The 17105-nt window shown below is 41.6% G+C and overlaps 1 protein-coding gene across 1 annotated transcript; it reads left to right on the top strand.

Moving 5' to 3' along the window:
- Positions 1-340: 340 nt before the first annotated feature.
- cplx4c (complexin 4c) lies at positions 341-12746 on the top strand. Its single transcript, XM_043720999.2, has 3 exons — positions 341-572; positions 7909-7996; positions 10455-12746. The coding sequence occupies exons 1-3, from the start codon at positions 400-402 to the stop codon at positions 10671-10673; spliced, it is 480 nt and encodes a 159-aa protein (XP_043576934.2). The 5' UTR covers positions 341-399; the 3' UTR covers positions 10674-12746.
- Positions 12747-17105: the final 4359 nt, after the last annotated feature.

The raw sequence follows: 17105 nt of genomic DNA, 5'->3' as shown, positions 1-17105 counted from the left end.
GTTGATGGGATATGGGTAGTGTTGATAACAGAGCAGCTAAATATGGCAAATTTCCTACCCAAAGGGCAATTATAGAACCAGATGGGTTTTTACAAAAAAATGTCTTTGGACTAAATTTTAACATCCAGATTTTCTCAGATTCAAATTTCACCACTAGTCCAGTGACATTCCCCTGTGCCACTATCTCCCTCGTCGGCTTTGCAACCAGGGATAATGGGCCATCAAACCTGAGTGCAGAAAGAGGCCACTGGTTTACTATTGCAACTTATAATGAGTTAAGCCGTTTAGCTCGATGTCTACCAATTACACCCAAGGCTTATCTGTCCTTCAGACACTCGCTGCTCCACTTAACACAAGCCTGCCTTTCCTCCCTGTAATTTTAGACCAGTTTCTGCCAAAATGACGTTCTTCCTCAAAACCATGATTAGCGGGAAAATGAAAGACCTGGGAGGTGGTGGAGGAGGAGGAGAAGAGGCGAAGACAGAGGAGGGAGATGGAAAGCCAACTGCAAAAAGCACAGGAATGACAAGGGAAGAGTTTGAGGAATACCAGCGTCAGCTGCTGGAAGAAAAGTGAGTACCTCACCAGAAAGTAAAGGGGTTGAAAAGGGAAGCATGGAAAACCTGAAAGGATTTTTAAGGATAAATACAAGTTAGGATTAATGTTTTGAAGTTATAATGTATGCACAAGCTGAATCCATATTAAAAATTAGTACTCCATGTGTTTTAGTGAAATGTTTAACTTTCAGTTAATTCACAAATGAGGTATACTCTGAGGTATACATATATATAAATGTATATACAATTTAACAGCTCAATTTAACAGTAAATGTTAACAAGTTATGTTTGGCCGTGATGTTGAAAACCATTGTCAAGCACAAATCTTTTAATGTATTTGTGCATTAATCAAAGGACTGAAATAATACACCAACTGGTGTGGCAATGAACTATACAGACCATGCCAATCCCAAGTTTAACTCCCAATTTTTGTGCAGTTAGTACATCTGAGCCAATGATAAATAAGTGACCTCTCTGTTCCTAAACTAAGGAAGGGAAATTATCAGTCAGGGTTCCTGCTTGTGATCACTGCCCATTGCCCCCTGCTGGGATATTCACATCTGTAGACTCCAGGTGAGACAGGTTCACCCGTGCTGCCTCCTGTAGTTGAATAGATTGATTTCACTCAATACATGATTGTTTGGGTAAGATATTGGTGGACAGTTGGCATTTTGGCAACTGTATTTCAGCAATGTCAGAATCTACAAGGAAAAGAGTGAGGGGGAGAGAAGACGGGAGTAGAGAGAGAAATCATTCAGGATAATAACTGTGCCAGTGTCTATTAGTGTAAAAGTCATACCCATATTTAATGATACTAGCTTTATGTGCATTTTCTTATTAGTAATTATACTACCAAATATAAAATGTTAAATTAGGATCTGCATTTCTTATTAAATTTTCTTCCTGCACAATTTTATTCTGTATTTAGTTTCATATTCCAATAGTCTGTTTCTTCTTTGCTTTCCCACCTTATCTCACTTCACTCTGTTTTACTAATATTACTGATCTGCTAAACCGTCATCTTGTTGTATTCTTCATAAACCCAAGAACCCTCTGAATTCTCTTCCTCTCTCTAGATCATGGTGTCTCTCATTCTAAAGTCAAGATGTCTCAGGGTCTTAACACTGCAGAACATCTTCTGATTCCCCTTCACCTCTTTTCCCTTTCTATGAAGAACAGCCCTTCTCTTCCCTCCTCACCTCTAAACCCTTGATTTATCCTTTATCTGGGAATGTTTAATGTAAAGATCCCATTATTTAACAGCAGTAGCAAAAGTCTGATATCCTGTTCACCATAACAGATGCATAATTGTGTTGAGGCTAAAATGTCTGACAAGCTGGCTAATGAGAGTGTACCCACAGCGGTGGGTTATGACAGAAATTATGTCAGGTCACACTGGCTCATCCTCATTCTCTGTGATTTTATTGAAAGGAGAATCTTGCCTTGAGAAACAACTTTGCTTTATTTAAGATCCATTATCAGGGGCCTACAGTCAGGAGTCATGGTTGATAGTAGGTTCAAGCCACACTGCAGAGACCATAGCACAAACTGTAATCTGATGCTTCTGTACAGTACTGAGGGAGTGCCACATGGTTGCTGGATGACACCTTCTATATTTCAAGTGCATTGTTTCGAAAAAGAACAGTGGGACTCGCCCTGATGACCTGGCTAATATTTCTCCCTCAAACAACTCACCAAAAAAGGATTGATAGGTCACTGTCATATTCCTGCTTGTGGGATCTTGCTGTGTACAGGTTGTCCTTCCTAAATTACAAAACTCTGATGACCCTTCAAAAGGTTCAATGACTGTAAAGCCCTTTGAAACACCTTGGGGCAGTGAGAAGCTATGGACCATTTCTTTTGCCAAGCTAGTGCCTTCCTGTATCAGCACCTTTATTCTCGATGAGCAGGAGTGTGAATGCTGAATCCTGACTCTCACAATGGTGTCGGATGCAGAGTTTATTTGTATACCTCGTCCACCTTTGCATTGACACCATCCAATTCAGAAGGGGCAGAAATCCAACCTGGGATCTTCCTGGTCCATGTGGTTGAGACAGTGCTCAGCCAATGTAAGCATAGAATCATAAAATTGGTACAGCACTAAAGGAAGCTATTGACTTTCCTTTATTAGTCTATTGAGCCTGGACTGGCTCTTACATAATCCCACTCTCCAGCTCCTCCTCTAATTTTCAGCCTTTAAGCCAGTCTGTTTTGAAAGTTACTATTCATCTATCAGACATTGCATTCCCAGTCCTTGCTGCTTGTAATTATGTTTTTACTCATATTGCCTTCTTATTGCCAATCACCTACCATCTGCGTACTCTGGTTATTGACTCTTCAGCTGATGACAGCAGTTTAATTCCTATATTGAATCTCCTCATAGCTTTCTCTAGTCTAACAAGAGAAGTCCCATCCTCTTCAGTCTGTCCTAGTAGCTGTGATTCCTCATCTCTTTATCCATCGCAGTATCTGCTCAAACTTTGCCTTCTATCCTCTTGCTTTGTCCATCTTCCTTCCAGTGGTTTTCCATCAGGAACTCAAAAGAGAAGAGGTCATGAAATCTGCTTTGGTTTTTGGTGCAGAGGTAGTGATTCTGCTGAGGCCTGACTGATCCCTGTTTCTATACCCTTCTGCAATGGGAGGTAAATGTGATGGGGATAAGACAAAGCATTTCCACAACAAAAGAAAATGTATTGTACTATGTAAGTCCAACCAGGCAGATTTTTGGAAGGAGGGGGGTGATTTCTTTGTGTGTGTGTGTGTATGCTTGTGTTTGTCTGTGTGTATCCGTGTGTGTGTGTGTGTTCATGTTTTAGGTTGATGACCACCATTAGGATTGAGAAACATACACTGTAAACATAATGAGTTTGAGTGAACAATAGGAGGACAATGACCGAAAGGATGAGAGAGGTATATTACAGGGTGAAGGACGGACAAGGTTAATGACAACATTGGCAATGGACTACATTTTAGCCAAGTTCTCACATAGAGAAACTCTTTCTCCACAATGCTCCTTCTTGTGGCCAGAATCAAGAACTATTCATCTTGATCCAGAAAAGGGCCCGATAAAGGTTTCTTGCCTCTTATTGTCAACCTTTAGCTATGGTATTTTCAAAGAGCATTTTTTGGAGGTCTCTCACCCATTGGTCGCTCGAAGTAATGCTGTTCTATGGAATGTTGGACGACGACATTTCACCAACTCTTACCCTACTACAATGAAGCTGATGGTTTCTCTACAAGGAGGGACTGAGAAAATGAACTGGAGCAGCTGACAGCTTAATGTGGCCTTTCACCACCTCAAATGTTGCTGGGATAACTACAAGCTCTAACTTCACCCTACAGCCAATGAACTGAGGTCCAGGAATCTGCAGGCTCAACAGACAAATAAAGTAGTCTTCATGCCAGAGTACAAAGAGGGCTATCTATATTCCAGGACACATTAAACAGAAGACTCATTGCTATATTTCATATTGTTAATTCCTACTTGAAAATAATTTGACTTCGAGTCTTATTCAGGTGATCAATGCTATGCCTGAGGTGGGGTGGGGTACAATTGCCTCCTAGCATATTACTGAACCACATAGACAAGATTGGGCCCAGTTTATCTCCAGTATTTGTCACATTTTCTCTTAATCAGGACACTGGGCAGCAACAAGGTTGTTACAACTGGGCCTCAGTTCCTCAGGTTAAGAGGCATTGAGGTCCTGATTACATGAGAGCAAGGTTGGACTTAGCTGTGATGCCATCTGCAGTCTAACAGCTTGCCAAGACTCATTATGCTGCAATAAGGAATGGATGAGGTACCAGAAAGAAGCCTACAGCTGCAGAAATGTGATCCCTTCATTCAAAAAAATCAGTGCCTTTGAGAGTGGAACAGAGAATACAGGAAAAAGCAGACTGACAGTATTAGGCTGGGATATTGAGGAGATCACTAAATTATTAGGTGAATGAGTAAGGTTTTCCATTTAGTTGGCTTTAGGGCTTGTGAAAGTCATATTTAGCTGTCGGTCCACCTACTACTTCCTCTCTCTTGTTAAATATAACGCTATACTAGTGGGAGGATTGAATAATAGGAAGTACGGAGTCACCTTTAGAAGTAATGAAAGCAGTTGGTACTTTATTATTCATTATGGGCAATATGGACATTACTGGCAAGGCCAGTTACTTATTATAATCCTAACTGCATTGTGATGGTGGTGATGAACCTGTTGCATTAGAAGTATTATCTTATGTAACATTATGTACTATATGATAATATTATATAGCATTACTTGGTCCACTGTATAGTTCAATCCAGCCTATTAAGAGGAATTAGTACTAACCCCTGCATAGAATTGAGAATGCGTGACGTATATTTAAGAAAATACGGTAATTATGATGCCAACAAGCTAGGTTAAGTAACCTTCTATTTTACGAAGGCTGGTAACTAGTACAATCCAGGATTTGAGACTAAACTTTGACAGCAGCAGCTTAGGGTGAAGGAGATTTAAGGAGGATTTACCTGTGACATGAAGCGAGTGACCAGCCTTTGCACGAACAAAGGGAGAAAGAACAGATAAAGCCAAGCCCTTCACACAAATGAACTCCAGGAGCGACAGACTGTACAGGGCTCTTGCTTTTGTGAGCCACAGAGGTGGATCTCATGAAGCCACTGTGGTCACATAGAATTGATAAAGTGTATCATTTGCACTTCTAAAGTGACTGATACTAACCAATTCTGGCATTCTGAGTTACCCTATCTAAAGTACAGTAAGATACTTGGCTCAGTGCCAGCAATCTCAGCTGAGTCAGGGGCTCAGGGATTCCTCATTCTTCAAGGATGTGACAGCTACCAACTGAGTGCAGCTTGAGCACAAAGCTCAGCTTACCAGCTCAGTGACAAAATGCCACTTTGTCAAAAGTACAATTTTTCAGATGAGTTCTTAATCTTTTGCCTCTCAGTTCCATCTGCGGCACAGTTCAAAGAAGGAAATGGATTTCTCTTGGAGTCACTCCAGCACTTTAAACCCTCAAACAACTTTATGAAAACTAATTAAGTAATTGTTTATCTCACCTTAGCTTGTGGAATCTTGTGAGAATTTGCTGTGATTTTGGATTTCTCACATTCCAGAAAATCTCTCACCGTCCAAAGGTGCAGAACCAGGAGACCATCAACATCAATTCTTTTTTGTCCTTTGACCTTCACCCCAGTACTCTCAAGACTCCACTGTCAATACCCACACACCACAATAATACTCCTGTGTATTATTACCTCTCTCTGCTGTCTTACTGTAAGGGCCAATATTGATATCAGTGAGCTTTGAGATTTTCAGGTCAGCATCTTTGCCACCAAATGAATAACTACAAACCCTGTTACCCCTTAGGGGCATTTATAAATGTCCATGAAACAAAATAGTTTCTTGGGTGTCACTCCATTGTCCTTCTTTTGCTACTCACCTGCTCCGATCAGTTGTCCCCTCCTTACAGTACAAGAGTTGTCCCCTCCTTACAAAGTTCTTATAGTGCAGAGAGTAGCATCATTGCCTCTGAGTCATGTTCTGGTTTGAGTCCCACACCATAAATTGATTGAGGGAGGTGCATTCATAGTGCAGCCACCTTATTCAGGAAATAGGTCCACTTAATATGTCAGTGAGGGATCTAACACTTGTTTGGGATCCCTTTAGGAAACCAGATACAAAGTCATGTGGCACTATCAGTAGCATCCCTACCTCACAATAAGAAACGGTAGTTTTCAATCCCACCCCAATGTTCATAGTGTGGCCAATCAGTTTGAGTTCAAACTTGTGCAAATCCTTCTAAAACACGCTGATGACAAATGCTCAGAGCAGGAGGGGTTCTACTGGTCAGCCAAGAGATGGACAGAGGTTTGAAGCCTCTACCATCACTGCTCATTGCTCTGGACCATAACCTGCATGTAAAAGTGGATGTTGCCCCAGCAACTCCAAATCCAAGTGACAGATCACCTCCAGGAAGCCAGAGATTGTTAAATGAAGCAAGGCCACATTGTTTTGCTTCAGATTCTTCAGTTTCTTTGTGTGACCTAAGCATCTCTGCAGCAGCCACCAAAACATAGCTATGTTGTCTAAAGCAAATGTTCCCGAAGAGTCAGGAAAGCAGGACTGCGCCTCAACTGCATAGTCTCCCATTCATCACTCCCACCACTGGCCACACCCCACTCACTCTATTGCTGTTCCAACCTCCTATCACTCACCAATATAAAATATATGATATTCATCGCTTTGTTTGTTCCCATCATTCATATTTAAAACAAGAATACAGTTTAATGTCACCTTTGCCAACATTGATACCCACTGGGTACAGCTACATGGGCACCATTAGCCACTCAGCTATGGGGTTCTTTTTCAGACTGGAAGACAGTGACACTCAGAGAGCGCCCATAGAACATTGTTTTCGAGAGTCTATTGCACACAGCACATCTCCCTGTCTTGGAGGCAATTCAACCAACTGTAGCACAAAATATCCTACTCCTGGTATCCACACTGGGCCATTCAACCCCGCAAGCCCATTCTATCATTCAGTTGGATCCTGGTTGATTTGATTCACAGTTTTAGATCAGTGAAAACTTCAAAGCGAATTGTGGTAACTTGGAAGAGCCAACTGCACTGGAATTGAGCTCAAGCTCCAGAAGTAAAAGTATAATGTATTTGCAATGCCTGGATAGATATTTTTGCTAATGGGGAAGGCAGTGTGTGAAATGGTAATGCCACTGGACTGGTTTCACATAGCCTTATTTTTTGGGGACATGGCAGATTTTGACATTTGAATTCAAGTTTAAAAATAACTAGAATAATAAGTAACTGCTGGTTTATTGTAGCCATGTTGCCCGTTGACAGCAGAAAAAAACATTGTGTTCACCAATGCCCTTTAGGGCAGTATATCTGCCATCTGTACCTGATCTGGCTACAGGTGACTCCAGGCCCACAGAAATGTGGTTGACTCTGAAATGGTCTGAAATGGTCTGGAAAGCAAATCAGTTCAAGGGCGACCTATGCACCATGTTAGTGATGCCACATAATCCCATGTAATAATAAGGAAAAACAGGATTGTGCTCTATTTGAATCATTATCGTTGGATGTACTGAGGAATCTCGATTATCCGAACGACACAGGCGGGGAGTATTTTATTCAGGTAATCAAATGCCAGACAACACAGTTTAGCCAAACATAGGGACCTTGCGATCTTGTTCAGATAATCCAAAATTCGGATAATTGAATGCCAGATAATCGAGGTTCCTCTGTGATTGCAAGAGAATCCATGTCAGTGCAGAGACTGAAGAAACAAATCAAGACTTGAATTCTGTGTTTAAAATATTATTATTTTATCATTCCAGAATTGAACGAGACAATGCATTCACACAGAAAAAAGCAGAAAGGGCAACAGTTCGATTGCATATGAGGGATAAGTATCGGCTACCACATGTAAGTGACAAGGAGATGAACCCAATCTCACAGGAAATGTACTAACTGTCATGAATACAGTACAGGAGGCGTGTAGACCGAGACAAGTATAGTGTAGAAAATGCATTAATAGTTACAAGTACAATACATGTATCAGCAGTCTCAGGTGGAGTACAGGAAATGTGTTGAGTGTCACATGTACAGAAATGTAATACAATGATGATGGAGCTCAACAAAATTTCAGACTCTCACAGGTATAGTACAGGAAGTATCCCAGCTAACAGGCATGGGACAGAAAACATACCAGTTGAAAAAGGAAAAGTACAGGCAAGTATCACCCGTGATAGGTGGGATACAGAAAAGAAGATACTGAGTGAAACAGGTACAGACTGTTGGCAAAATTGGAAATTGATGGAAAATTGTACTTCCTGATAGTTCAGTAGATAAGTGTAGCATTCAATGCAAACTGGGCCAGTATGTTCAAGCTCTGATATCTAAACTAATACAAGGCTGCATTAGTGATCCTTGGCTTGGATAAAATAAAATCCATCAGGATCACTGTCCTGTTAACCCTGCCGTGGATGCTTTTTATTATCAATTTACAAGTGTGAGCATTACTAACAAGGTCAAAATTGATTATTTCCCAGCTCTAAATGTCCTTGAAAAGGTGATGGGTGAACCACCTTCTTGAACTTTTGCAGTTGTGCAGTAATTATATACACAATGCTGTTGAGACAGAAGCTTGAGGATTTTGACAATGGAGGAACAGATAGAGGTACAAGTCAGGATGGTATGTGGGTTGGAGAGGCACTCACAGGTGATGGTGGGGTCAGGATAGGCTCAGTTCTCATGTCCTCCATGTTGATACACACTATTGAGATTAATGTAAAGCCTGAAACATACATTTTCAGGAGCAGGAGTAGGCCATTCGCCTCCCCCTCCCCACCCTCCCCAGGCCTGTCTCCCATTCAAAATGATCATGGCTGTTCATCCAACTCAGTATCCTGTTCTCACTTTCTCCCCATATCCTTTGCTCCCTTTATCTCTAAGAATATTATCTAACCTCTTCTGCAAATATTTAATATTTCAGCTTCAAGCACTTTCTGTGACAAAGAATTTCACAGGTTTACCACTCTCTAGGTAAAGAAATTTCTACTTACCTTAGTCCTAAATGGCCCACACCATACCCTTAGACTGTGAACGCTGGTCCTGGACTCCCCAGTCATCAGAACACTCTTTCAGCATTTACTCTGTCCAGTCCTGTTAGGATTTTAAAGGTTTCTGAGGATTCCCCTCTTTCTTCTGAACTCCAGTGAATACAATCCTAACTGATCAAGTCTCGCTTCGTACATCAGTCCTGCTATCCCAGGAATCAGTCTGGTAAATCTTCATTGCACTCCTTCCATCGCTAGAACATTCTTCCTCAGAAAGCAAACCAAAGCTCCACGCAGTACTCCAGGTGTGGTCTCACTAAGGCCCTGTACATTTGGAACAATGCATCCCTGCTCCTGTACGCAAATCCTCTTGCTATGAAGGCCAACATACCATTTGCCTTCTTGACAGCCGGCTGCATCTGCATGCTTACTTCCAGCAACTGGTGTACAAGGACAACCAGGCTTTGGTTCATCTTCCCCTTTCCCAATCTACCACCATTCAGAAAATACTCTGCCTTCCTGTTTTTACTACCATTGTAGATAACTTCACATTTATCCATATTATATTGCATCTGCCATGCATTTGCCCATTCATTCAATTTGTCTAAGTCACACTTGAAGCATCCTTCCTCCTAGCAGCTCACCCTCCCACCCAAGTTTGTGTTACCTGCAAATACGAAAATATTATGTTTAGTTTCCTTTTCTAATTCATTGACATATACGGTGACTAGCTGTAATCCAAGCACTGATCCCTGTGGGTCTACTAGTCACTGGCTACTACTCAGAAAGAGATTCTTTGTTTCCTGTTTTTTGGCCAGTCCTGGTAAAAGGTTCCAACCTGAAACATTGACTCCCCCTCTCCTCTGATGCTGCTTGACCTGCTATGCTTTTTTCCAGCTCCATCTTTATCCACTCCAGTTCTCTATCCATATCAGTGCACCCTTATCCCATAAGGTTTAATTTAAATCTAATGCTAATCTGTTATGTGGGATCTTATTGAAATTCCTAAAATGTGAACTTTTGGGTGAGGGAGTGAGAGTGTCCGGTTGCTCTGGAGAATGTGGTGGTCATGAAAAAACGGAATGAATGGAAACGTGTCACATCTTGTAACAGGAGCACTTCTCCCTCATGCTCCTGGCATAGATCCCACGACTCTCCCTCAATCCCTCCATGTCAGCAGTTTTTTTTATCAGGAATACAGGTTCACATTTTATTCACTGGTCCATAGTTTTCCATCCTACCTTCCAATCTTCAGTGTTTCAGGAAGAAATGCAATGCAGGAAGCGGTTTAATGAGTTAACAAGTCTCTTTTCTTCATGATTCAGAGTGACAAGGATGAAAGTCAAATACAGATGGCTGGGGGAGATGTGGAACTGCCTGAGGAACTGGCAAAGATGGTGCAAGAAGATGAGGATGAGGAAGAAGCTAATGATTCCTTTTTTGGGACCATTCAAAACATGGACTTTGACACCATCAAGACCAAGGCCCAAGAAACGTTCACCGAAATAAAGCAGACAGCTGAGGAAAAATGTTCAGTGATGTAACTCTCATTATATCGGTGACTTAGTGAGGCTCAGTCAGATGAGATTTCCCCATTACCATGATTGGTATCACCACACTCATCCTCATGATACTGGAAGCAATAGGGATACAGGTTAACCATGAATTAGAATAGGAGATGGTATAGTGCAGGAAATATGCCAACTAATACAGGCATGGGATTCTAATGTATCTAAACGGAAGAGGTACAGTACAGGCAAGCATCATCTGTGCCTGGTGATTTACAGGCATTTTATCAACTGTCACAGGCACAGAAAATACAGATATTGCACAGGGAAATATACTGACTGAAGAGGAGGTTGGGAATTTGTGAAAGATCTTGCTCTCCAACTGCTCACTGGGCAAATGTAGTGTCTGTTGTGGCAAAAACAGAATATATTTTCCATTTCCAGTTCCCTTTGAAACAGTGGGGCATTGACCATATTACCTCCTTTTGGTATCCCTAAGTATTGATTCACAGGTTTGTCTCATTGTCTTCTAATTCATTCCTTGCGAGGACCTCAGAACAATGGAACTGCTCATTCCTTTAGTTTTTCCTTAGTCCTCACTTCATCCTTTCCTTCCTTCACAGCTTTTTAAACCCTGGCTTGACTTCACTAAACCACAAATTTCGAATTTACTTCACATTCTCAACTGTGGCTGCAAACCTTTGCTCTTCACTGGGTTTCAAAGAATCCCTACAGTGTAGAAACAGGCCAGTCAGCCTATCAAGTACACAGCAACCCTGTGAAGAGCACCCCACCCAGACCAACACCCCCTTCCCTATAATCCTGCATTTCTCACGGCTAATTGATCCAGCTCACACATTTTGGACTGTGGGAGGAAACCAGAACATCCGAAAGAAACCCATGCAGACACGGGAGGAGAATGTACAAATTCCACACAGACTGTCACCCAAGGGTGGAATCAAACCCGGGTCCCTTGGTATAGCTACTATGCTGCCCTTTCTTATTAAAGCTCCCACTTGCCAGTGCTTTGGTTTCACTTTATTAATCTCACTAAAATAAAACACAAGAGAAGTCGACAATAAGAAGATATAACAATAAGATGGCGGTAGGATTGTTTTGGAAGTGGAACGTTATCTTCTGTTACTCATGTCTTTTTACGCATATCCAATTTACTGCTTTGTTAGCCACAAGTTAAATATTAAATCCACAGGGTAAAAACAATGACTGCAGATGCTGGAAACCAGATTCTGGATTAGTGGTGCTGGAAGAGCACAGCAGTTCAGGCAGCATCCGAGGAGCAGTAAAATCGACGTTTCGGGCAAAAGCCCTTCATCAGGAATTAAATCCTACAGAAGAACCATAGATATCTGCCTTTGCTCTGTAAGGAGACAATCTTTGCATGTCTCATGGATCGACCCACCAGTCTACCTCTGGGCCCTGAGTCCTGTTACAGCCGTATTCAGAGAGAGTCTCTGGCCTCTTTGGGTTCTACCTGAATTAGTTTGACCACCCTCAATCTGGAATAGAGCCAGAACACAAAACTGTGTTACTTAGTGGCCTCAGGACAGTGGGAGCAGGACAACAGGAAGAAAGGGGATTGATGTAATAGATTTGGAGCAGTGGAAGCAGGATCAGATAGCAAGGTCTGGGCAATGGGGCCACAGTAGTCGTCAGGTTTGTACACTCAACGTGGTGGGAGTGAGGAACTGGAGTTAAGGCAGGGTACAGAAAGCCCTCGATGGCCCTATACTGGCAAGCTCACTGTAAAAAAGCGTTGAATGTGAGAAACTCTCCAGTACCATCAACCCTTCTCTGAATTAATGCAAAAGACATAAAAAGGGGATAAAAAGTGAAGCTATTGGGTAAGCGTCTAACCATGTAATTACAACCAGAATCTTCATTGTTAAATCTCCCACTGAACTCAGATGATTCTGGAGAACAATTACATTGAAAGCCATTGTGCATCTATTGCTTTTGGTACAACAGACACAGTACCAGATTACTTTCATTCAGCAACATTGCACATTCAAATTTTGGTTTTGTTTTGATTTTTTTCTCTACTCACTATTGTGATACAGAATAAATAAATAATGTCTATTCAGCTTTGAATTGCTTTTTAGAAGTATTTTTGTTTCTATTCAATAACCTTATCCAGTCATTGTCACAAGCAAACAATATGAGTTAGATATGAAGTAAAGTTCCTCTCCACTAGCCCATGAAACATTCCCAGGTCAGGTATACCTTGGATTTGATGCATAGTAAAACTCACATGAAACAAGGGAAGGTATGGTACATTCAGCCTGTCAATTCTGCTTCACCATTCAATACAACTGTGACTGATCAGATCCTTCAATACCATCCCCTTCACCCTTTATGCCTTTGGTAATAAGAGATCTATCAATCTTTATTTTTAAAATAATCAAAGATTTCACTTTCAGCTCTCTGTGGTAGAGAATTCCAAAGATTCACAATGCTCCAAATAAAATGATTTATCTTCTTCACAATTCTAAGTGGCATTACTCCTTGTGTTTAAATCATGCCCATTTGTTCTAGACTATACAACCAGGGAAAACATCTTCCCTGCGTCTACTCTGCCTTTCCCTTTAAATAGGTTTCAATTAGGTTATCTTTCATTCTTCAAAACTCTAGAGAATGCAGGCTGAGTTTGCCAATCTCACTTCATGTGACAGTGCCACCATCCCAGAACTAGTCTGGTGAACCTTCATTACACTCTGTCTGAGGCAATCAAACCTTTCCTGAGAAAAGGAGATCAAAACTACAAATATTACACCAGGTGTGATCTAACTAAACTTCTGAACAACTTAAGCAAGACTTCACTACTTCTGTCCTCAAATCCTCTTGGAATAAGACCAATATGCTATTAACCTTGCTAATTGCTTGTTGCACCTGCATGTTAGCCTTCCATAAGACCATAAGACATAGGAGTGGAAGTAAGGCCATTCGGCCCATCGAGTCCACTCCGCCATTCAATCATGGCTGATGGGCATTTCAACTCCACTTACCCGCATTCTCCCCGTAGCCCTTAATTCCTTGTGACATCAAGAATTTATCAATCTCTGCCTTGAAGACATTTAGCATCCCGGCCTCCACTGCACTCTGCGGCAATGAATTCCACAGGCCCACCACTCTCTGGCTGAAGAAATGTCTCCGCATTTCTGTTCTGAATTTACCCCCTCTAATTCTAAGGCTGTGCCCACAGGTCCTAGTCTCCTCGCCTAACGGAAACAATTTCCTAGCGTCCACCATTTCCAAGCCATGTATTATCTTGTAAGTTTCTAATAGATCTCCCCTTAATCTTCTAAACTCCAATGAATACAATCCCAGGATCCTCAGCCGTTCCTCGTATGTTAGACCTACCATTCCAGGGATCATCCGTGTGAATCTCCGCTGGACACACTCCAGTGCCAGTATGTCCCTCCTGAGGTGTGGGGACCAAAACTGGACACAGTACTCCAAATGGGGCCTAACCAGAGCTTTATAAAGTCTCAGTAGCACAACGGTGCTTTTATATTCCAACCCTCTTGAGATAAATGACAACATTGCATTCGCTTTCTTAATCACGGACTCAACCTGCATGTTTACCTTGAGAGAATCCTTGACTAGCACTCCCAGATCCCTTTGTACTTTGGCTTTATAAATTTTCTCACCGTTTAGAAAGTAGTCCATGCTTGTATTCTTTTTTCCAAAGTGCAAGACCTCGCATTTGCTCACATCAAAATTACACATATTACACCAGGTGTGATCTAACTAAACTTCTGAACAACCTAAGCAAGACTTCACTACTTCTGTCCTCAAATCCTCTTGCAATAAGACCAATATGCGATTAACCTTGCTAATTGCTTGTTGCACCTGCATGTTAGCCTTCAATGACTTATTGACAAGAACACCAATGTCCCTTGGTGTACTTTTCAACCTCCTACCATTTAAAAAATACTCTACACACCTATTTTTCCAACCAAAGTTAGAGAACCTCACTTTTTTCCACATTATATTCCACCTGTTATGTTCCTGCCCAAACATTAAGCCTATCCAAATCCTCGAGAAGCTGCTTTACATCTTCCTCGGATTCCCCAGCTTTGTATCATCTGCAAACATGGAAATATAATATTTGGTCTCCTTGAAATCATTGACATATATTGTAAACAGCTGGCGTCTAAGTAGTGATCCTTATGGAACTCCACTAGTCATGATCTAGCAATGCGAAAGTGACCCATTTATTGCTACTCCTGCCTGCTGGCCAATTGTCAAGCTATACCAGTGCATTACCTCCTATCACAGTCATGATATGGAGGTGCTGGTGTTGGACTGGAGTGGACAAAGTCAGAGTGCTGCTCCTTCATCATGTCCTAATGAAGGAGCAGCGATCCAAAAGCTTGTGGTTTCAAATAAATCCATTGGACTATAACCTGATCCTGTCCCAGTGTTTTAATTTTGCTAACCAACCTTTGGAGAATTTTCATCAAAAGCCTCTGAAAATCCAAATTGGCTTCCTTTCATTAGTTTTGTTAGTAAAGTCATCAAAAACTCCAACATGTTCACCAAACATGATTTCCCATTCACAAATCCAAGCTATATCCAATCAGATCATTATTGTCCAAGTTTCCATTTATTTCATCCTTTAGATTGTCATATTTTCCCTGTAACTGGTGTAAAGGTCTATAGTGCCCTGTTTTCTCTCTTGCTCAAATACTTCTAGGATATGGTCGGATGTTACATATTTGCTGAGAAGTTCACTCATTATCATCACATCAACCCCTAATGACCCAAACTGCAGGTAGTTTCCCATCCTGTTACATTATCTTCCTATCAGAATGGCTGATTGCTTGTGAGGACATCAAACATTCATAACTAACCCCAGACATAAAATTTATCAACTCAAAGTGTCCCATGTTGATGATGATGTTTTCAATCCTTTACTCTCAATCTGTGACTGCCTACAGGACCTCCCTAGATATTATAGTCTAATCTTTATGCAAAGGCAAACAGGCCTGTCCACAGGGAGGTGAAGCTAAGGACGTTTACAGAGTTGTGGAAGCCTGTAGTGAAGTGAGAGTCCATTAAATGAAAGCTTTTACGGTACTTTGGTTAACCGAGCTGGGAATTTGTGTTGCAGATGTTTCGTCCCCTGTCTTGGTGACATCCTCAGTGCTTGGGAGCATCCCGTGAAGCGCTTCTGTGATGTTTCCTCTGGCATTTATAGTGGTTTGTCTCTGCCACTTCCGGTTGTCAGTTCCATCTGTCCGCTGCAGTGGCCGGTATATTGGGTCCAGGTCGATGTGCTTGTTGATAGAGTCTGTGGATGAGTGCCATGCTCTCTAGGAATTCCCTGGCTGTTCTCTGTTTGGCTTGTCCTATAATAGTAGTGTTGTCCCAGTCAAACTCATGTTGCTTGTCATCTGCATGTGTGGCTACTAAGGATAGCTGGTCGTGTCGTTTCGTGGCTAGTTGGTGACACCAACTAGCCACGAAACGACATGACCACACCAACTAGCCATGAAACAACATGACTAGCTATCCTTAGTAGCCACACACGCAGATGACAAGCAACATGAGTTTGACTGGGACAACACTACTATTATAGGACAAGCCAAACAGAGAACAGCCAGAGAATTCCTAGAGGCATGGCACTCATCCACAGATTTAATCAATAAGCACATCGGCCTGGACCCAATATACCGGCCACTGTAGCGGACAGCTGGAACTGACAACCAGAAGTGGCAGATACAAACCACTATAAATGCCGGAGGAAACATCACAGAAGCGCTTCACAGGAGGCTCCCAAGCACTGAGGATGTCACCTAGACAGGGGATGAAACATCTGCAACACAAGTTCCCAGCTCGGTGAACAGAAGAACCACAACAACGAGCACCCGAGCTACAAATCTTCTCACAAACTTTGAACTTTGGTTAACGTTACTTATTTGCAAAAAAAAAGTGATATTTATAAGTTTGGCAACATCATGTTCTGCATTCCTGATTTTTAGTTGCCTGCATTTCAAAAAATGAAAAGTCATTTCCATTTATCTAACCCTGTGGTGATGGTGTGGGATGAAGAGGAGTTGGTGGAGACTCGGGTTTAAATCCACAACTTGAGCAAATAACCTATTTCTGTGCTGCAAATTAGTGCACTTAGATTTCAAATATTTTGGAACAAGAAAAGCTAAAGATCTGTGAAGAAAATGTTAGAAAAAAGATTAAGTTAAACACGGAAGATGGAATAACAAGCATGACAGGATGGGGATAGCTACTTTGTTTGCACTTTAATTTTTATATCAAATTTTCAAAGATGGTGGCACTGGCAAAATATGCAAAACAGAGGTACCTGGGCTCATCCGCTCCAGACCAACTACTTCCTCCCTTCTTTCCTTTCCCTTTTTGTCTCTTTTCTTTTTCTTACCTTCTTCCTGTCAGCAGTGGCGGAGAAAGTGACAATGCGGAGCGAGGCAG

This window comes from Chiloscyllium plagiosum, unplaced genomic scaffold (assembly GCF_037043375.1).
Source record: "Chiloscyllium plagiosum isolate Xiang-an unplaced genomic scaffold, Cpla_swu_hap1 HiC_scaffold_28, whole genome shotgun sequence".
Taxonomy (NCBI): domain Eukaryota; kingdom Metazoa; phylum Chordata; class Chondrichthyes; order Orectolobiformes; family Hemiscylliidae; genus Chiloscyllium; species Chiloscyllium plagiosum.
This window is presented reverse-complemented; position numbering and strand designations above follow the sequence as displayed.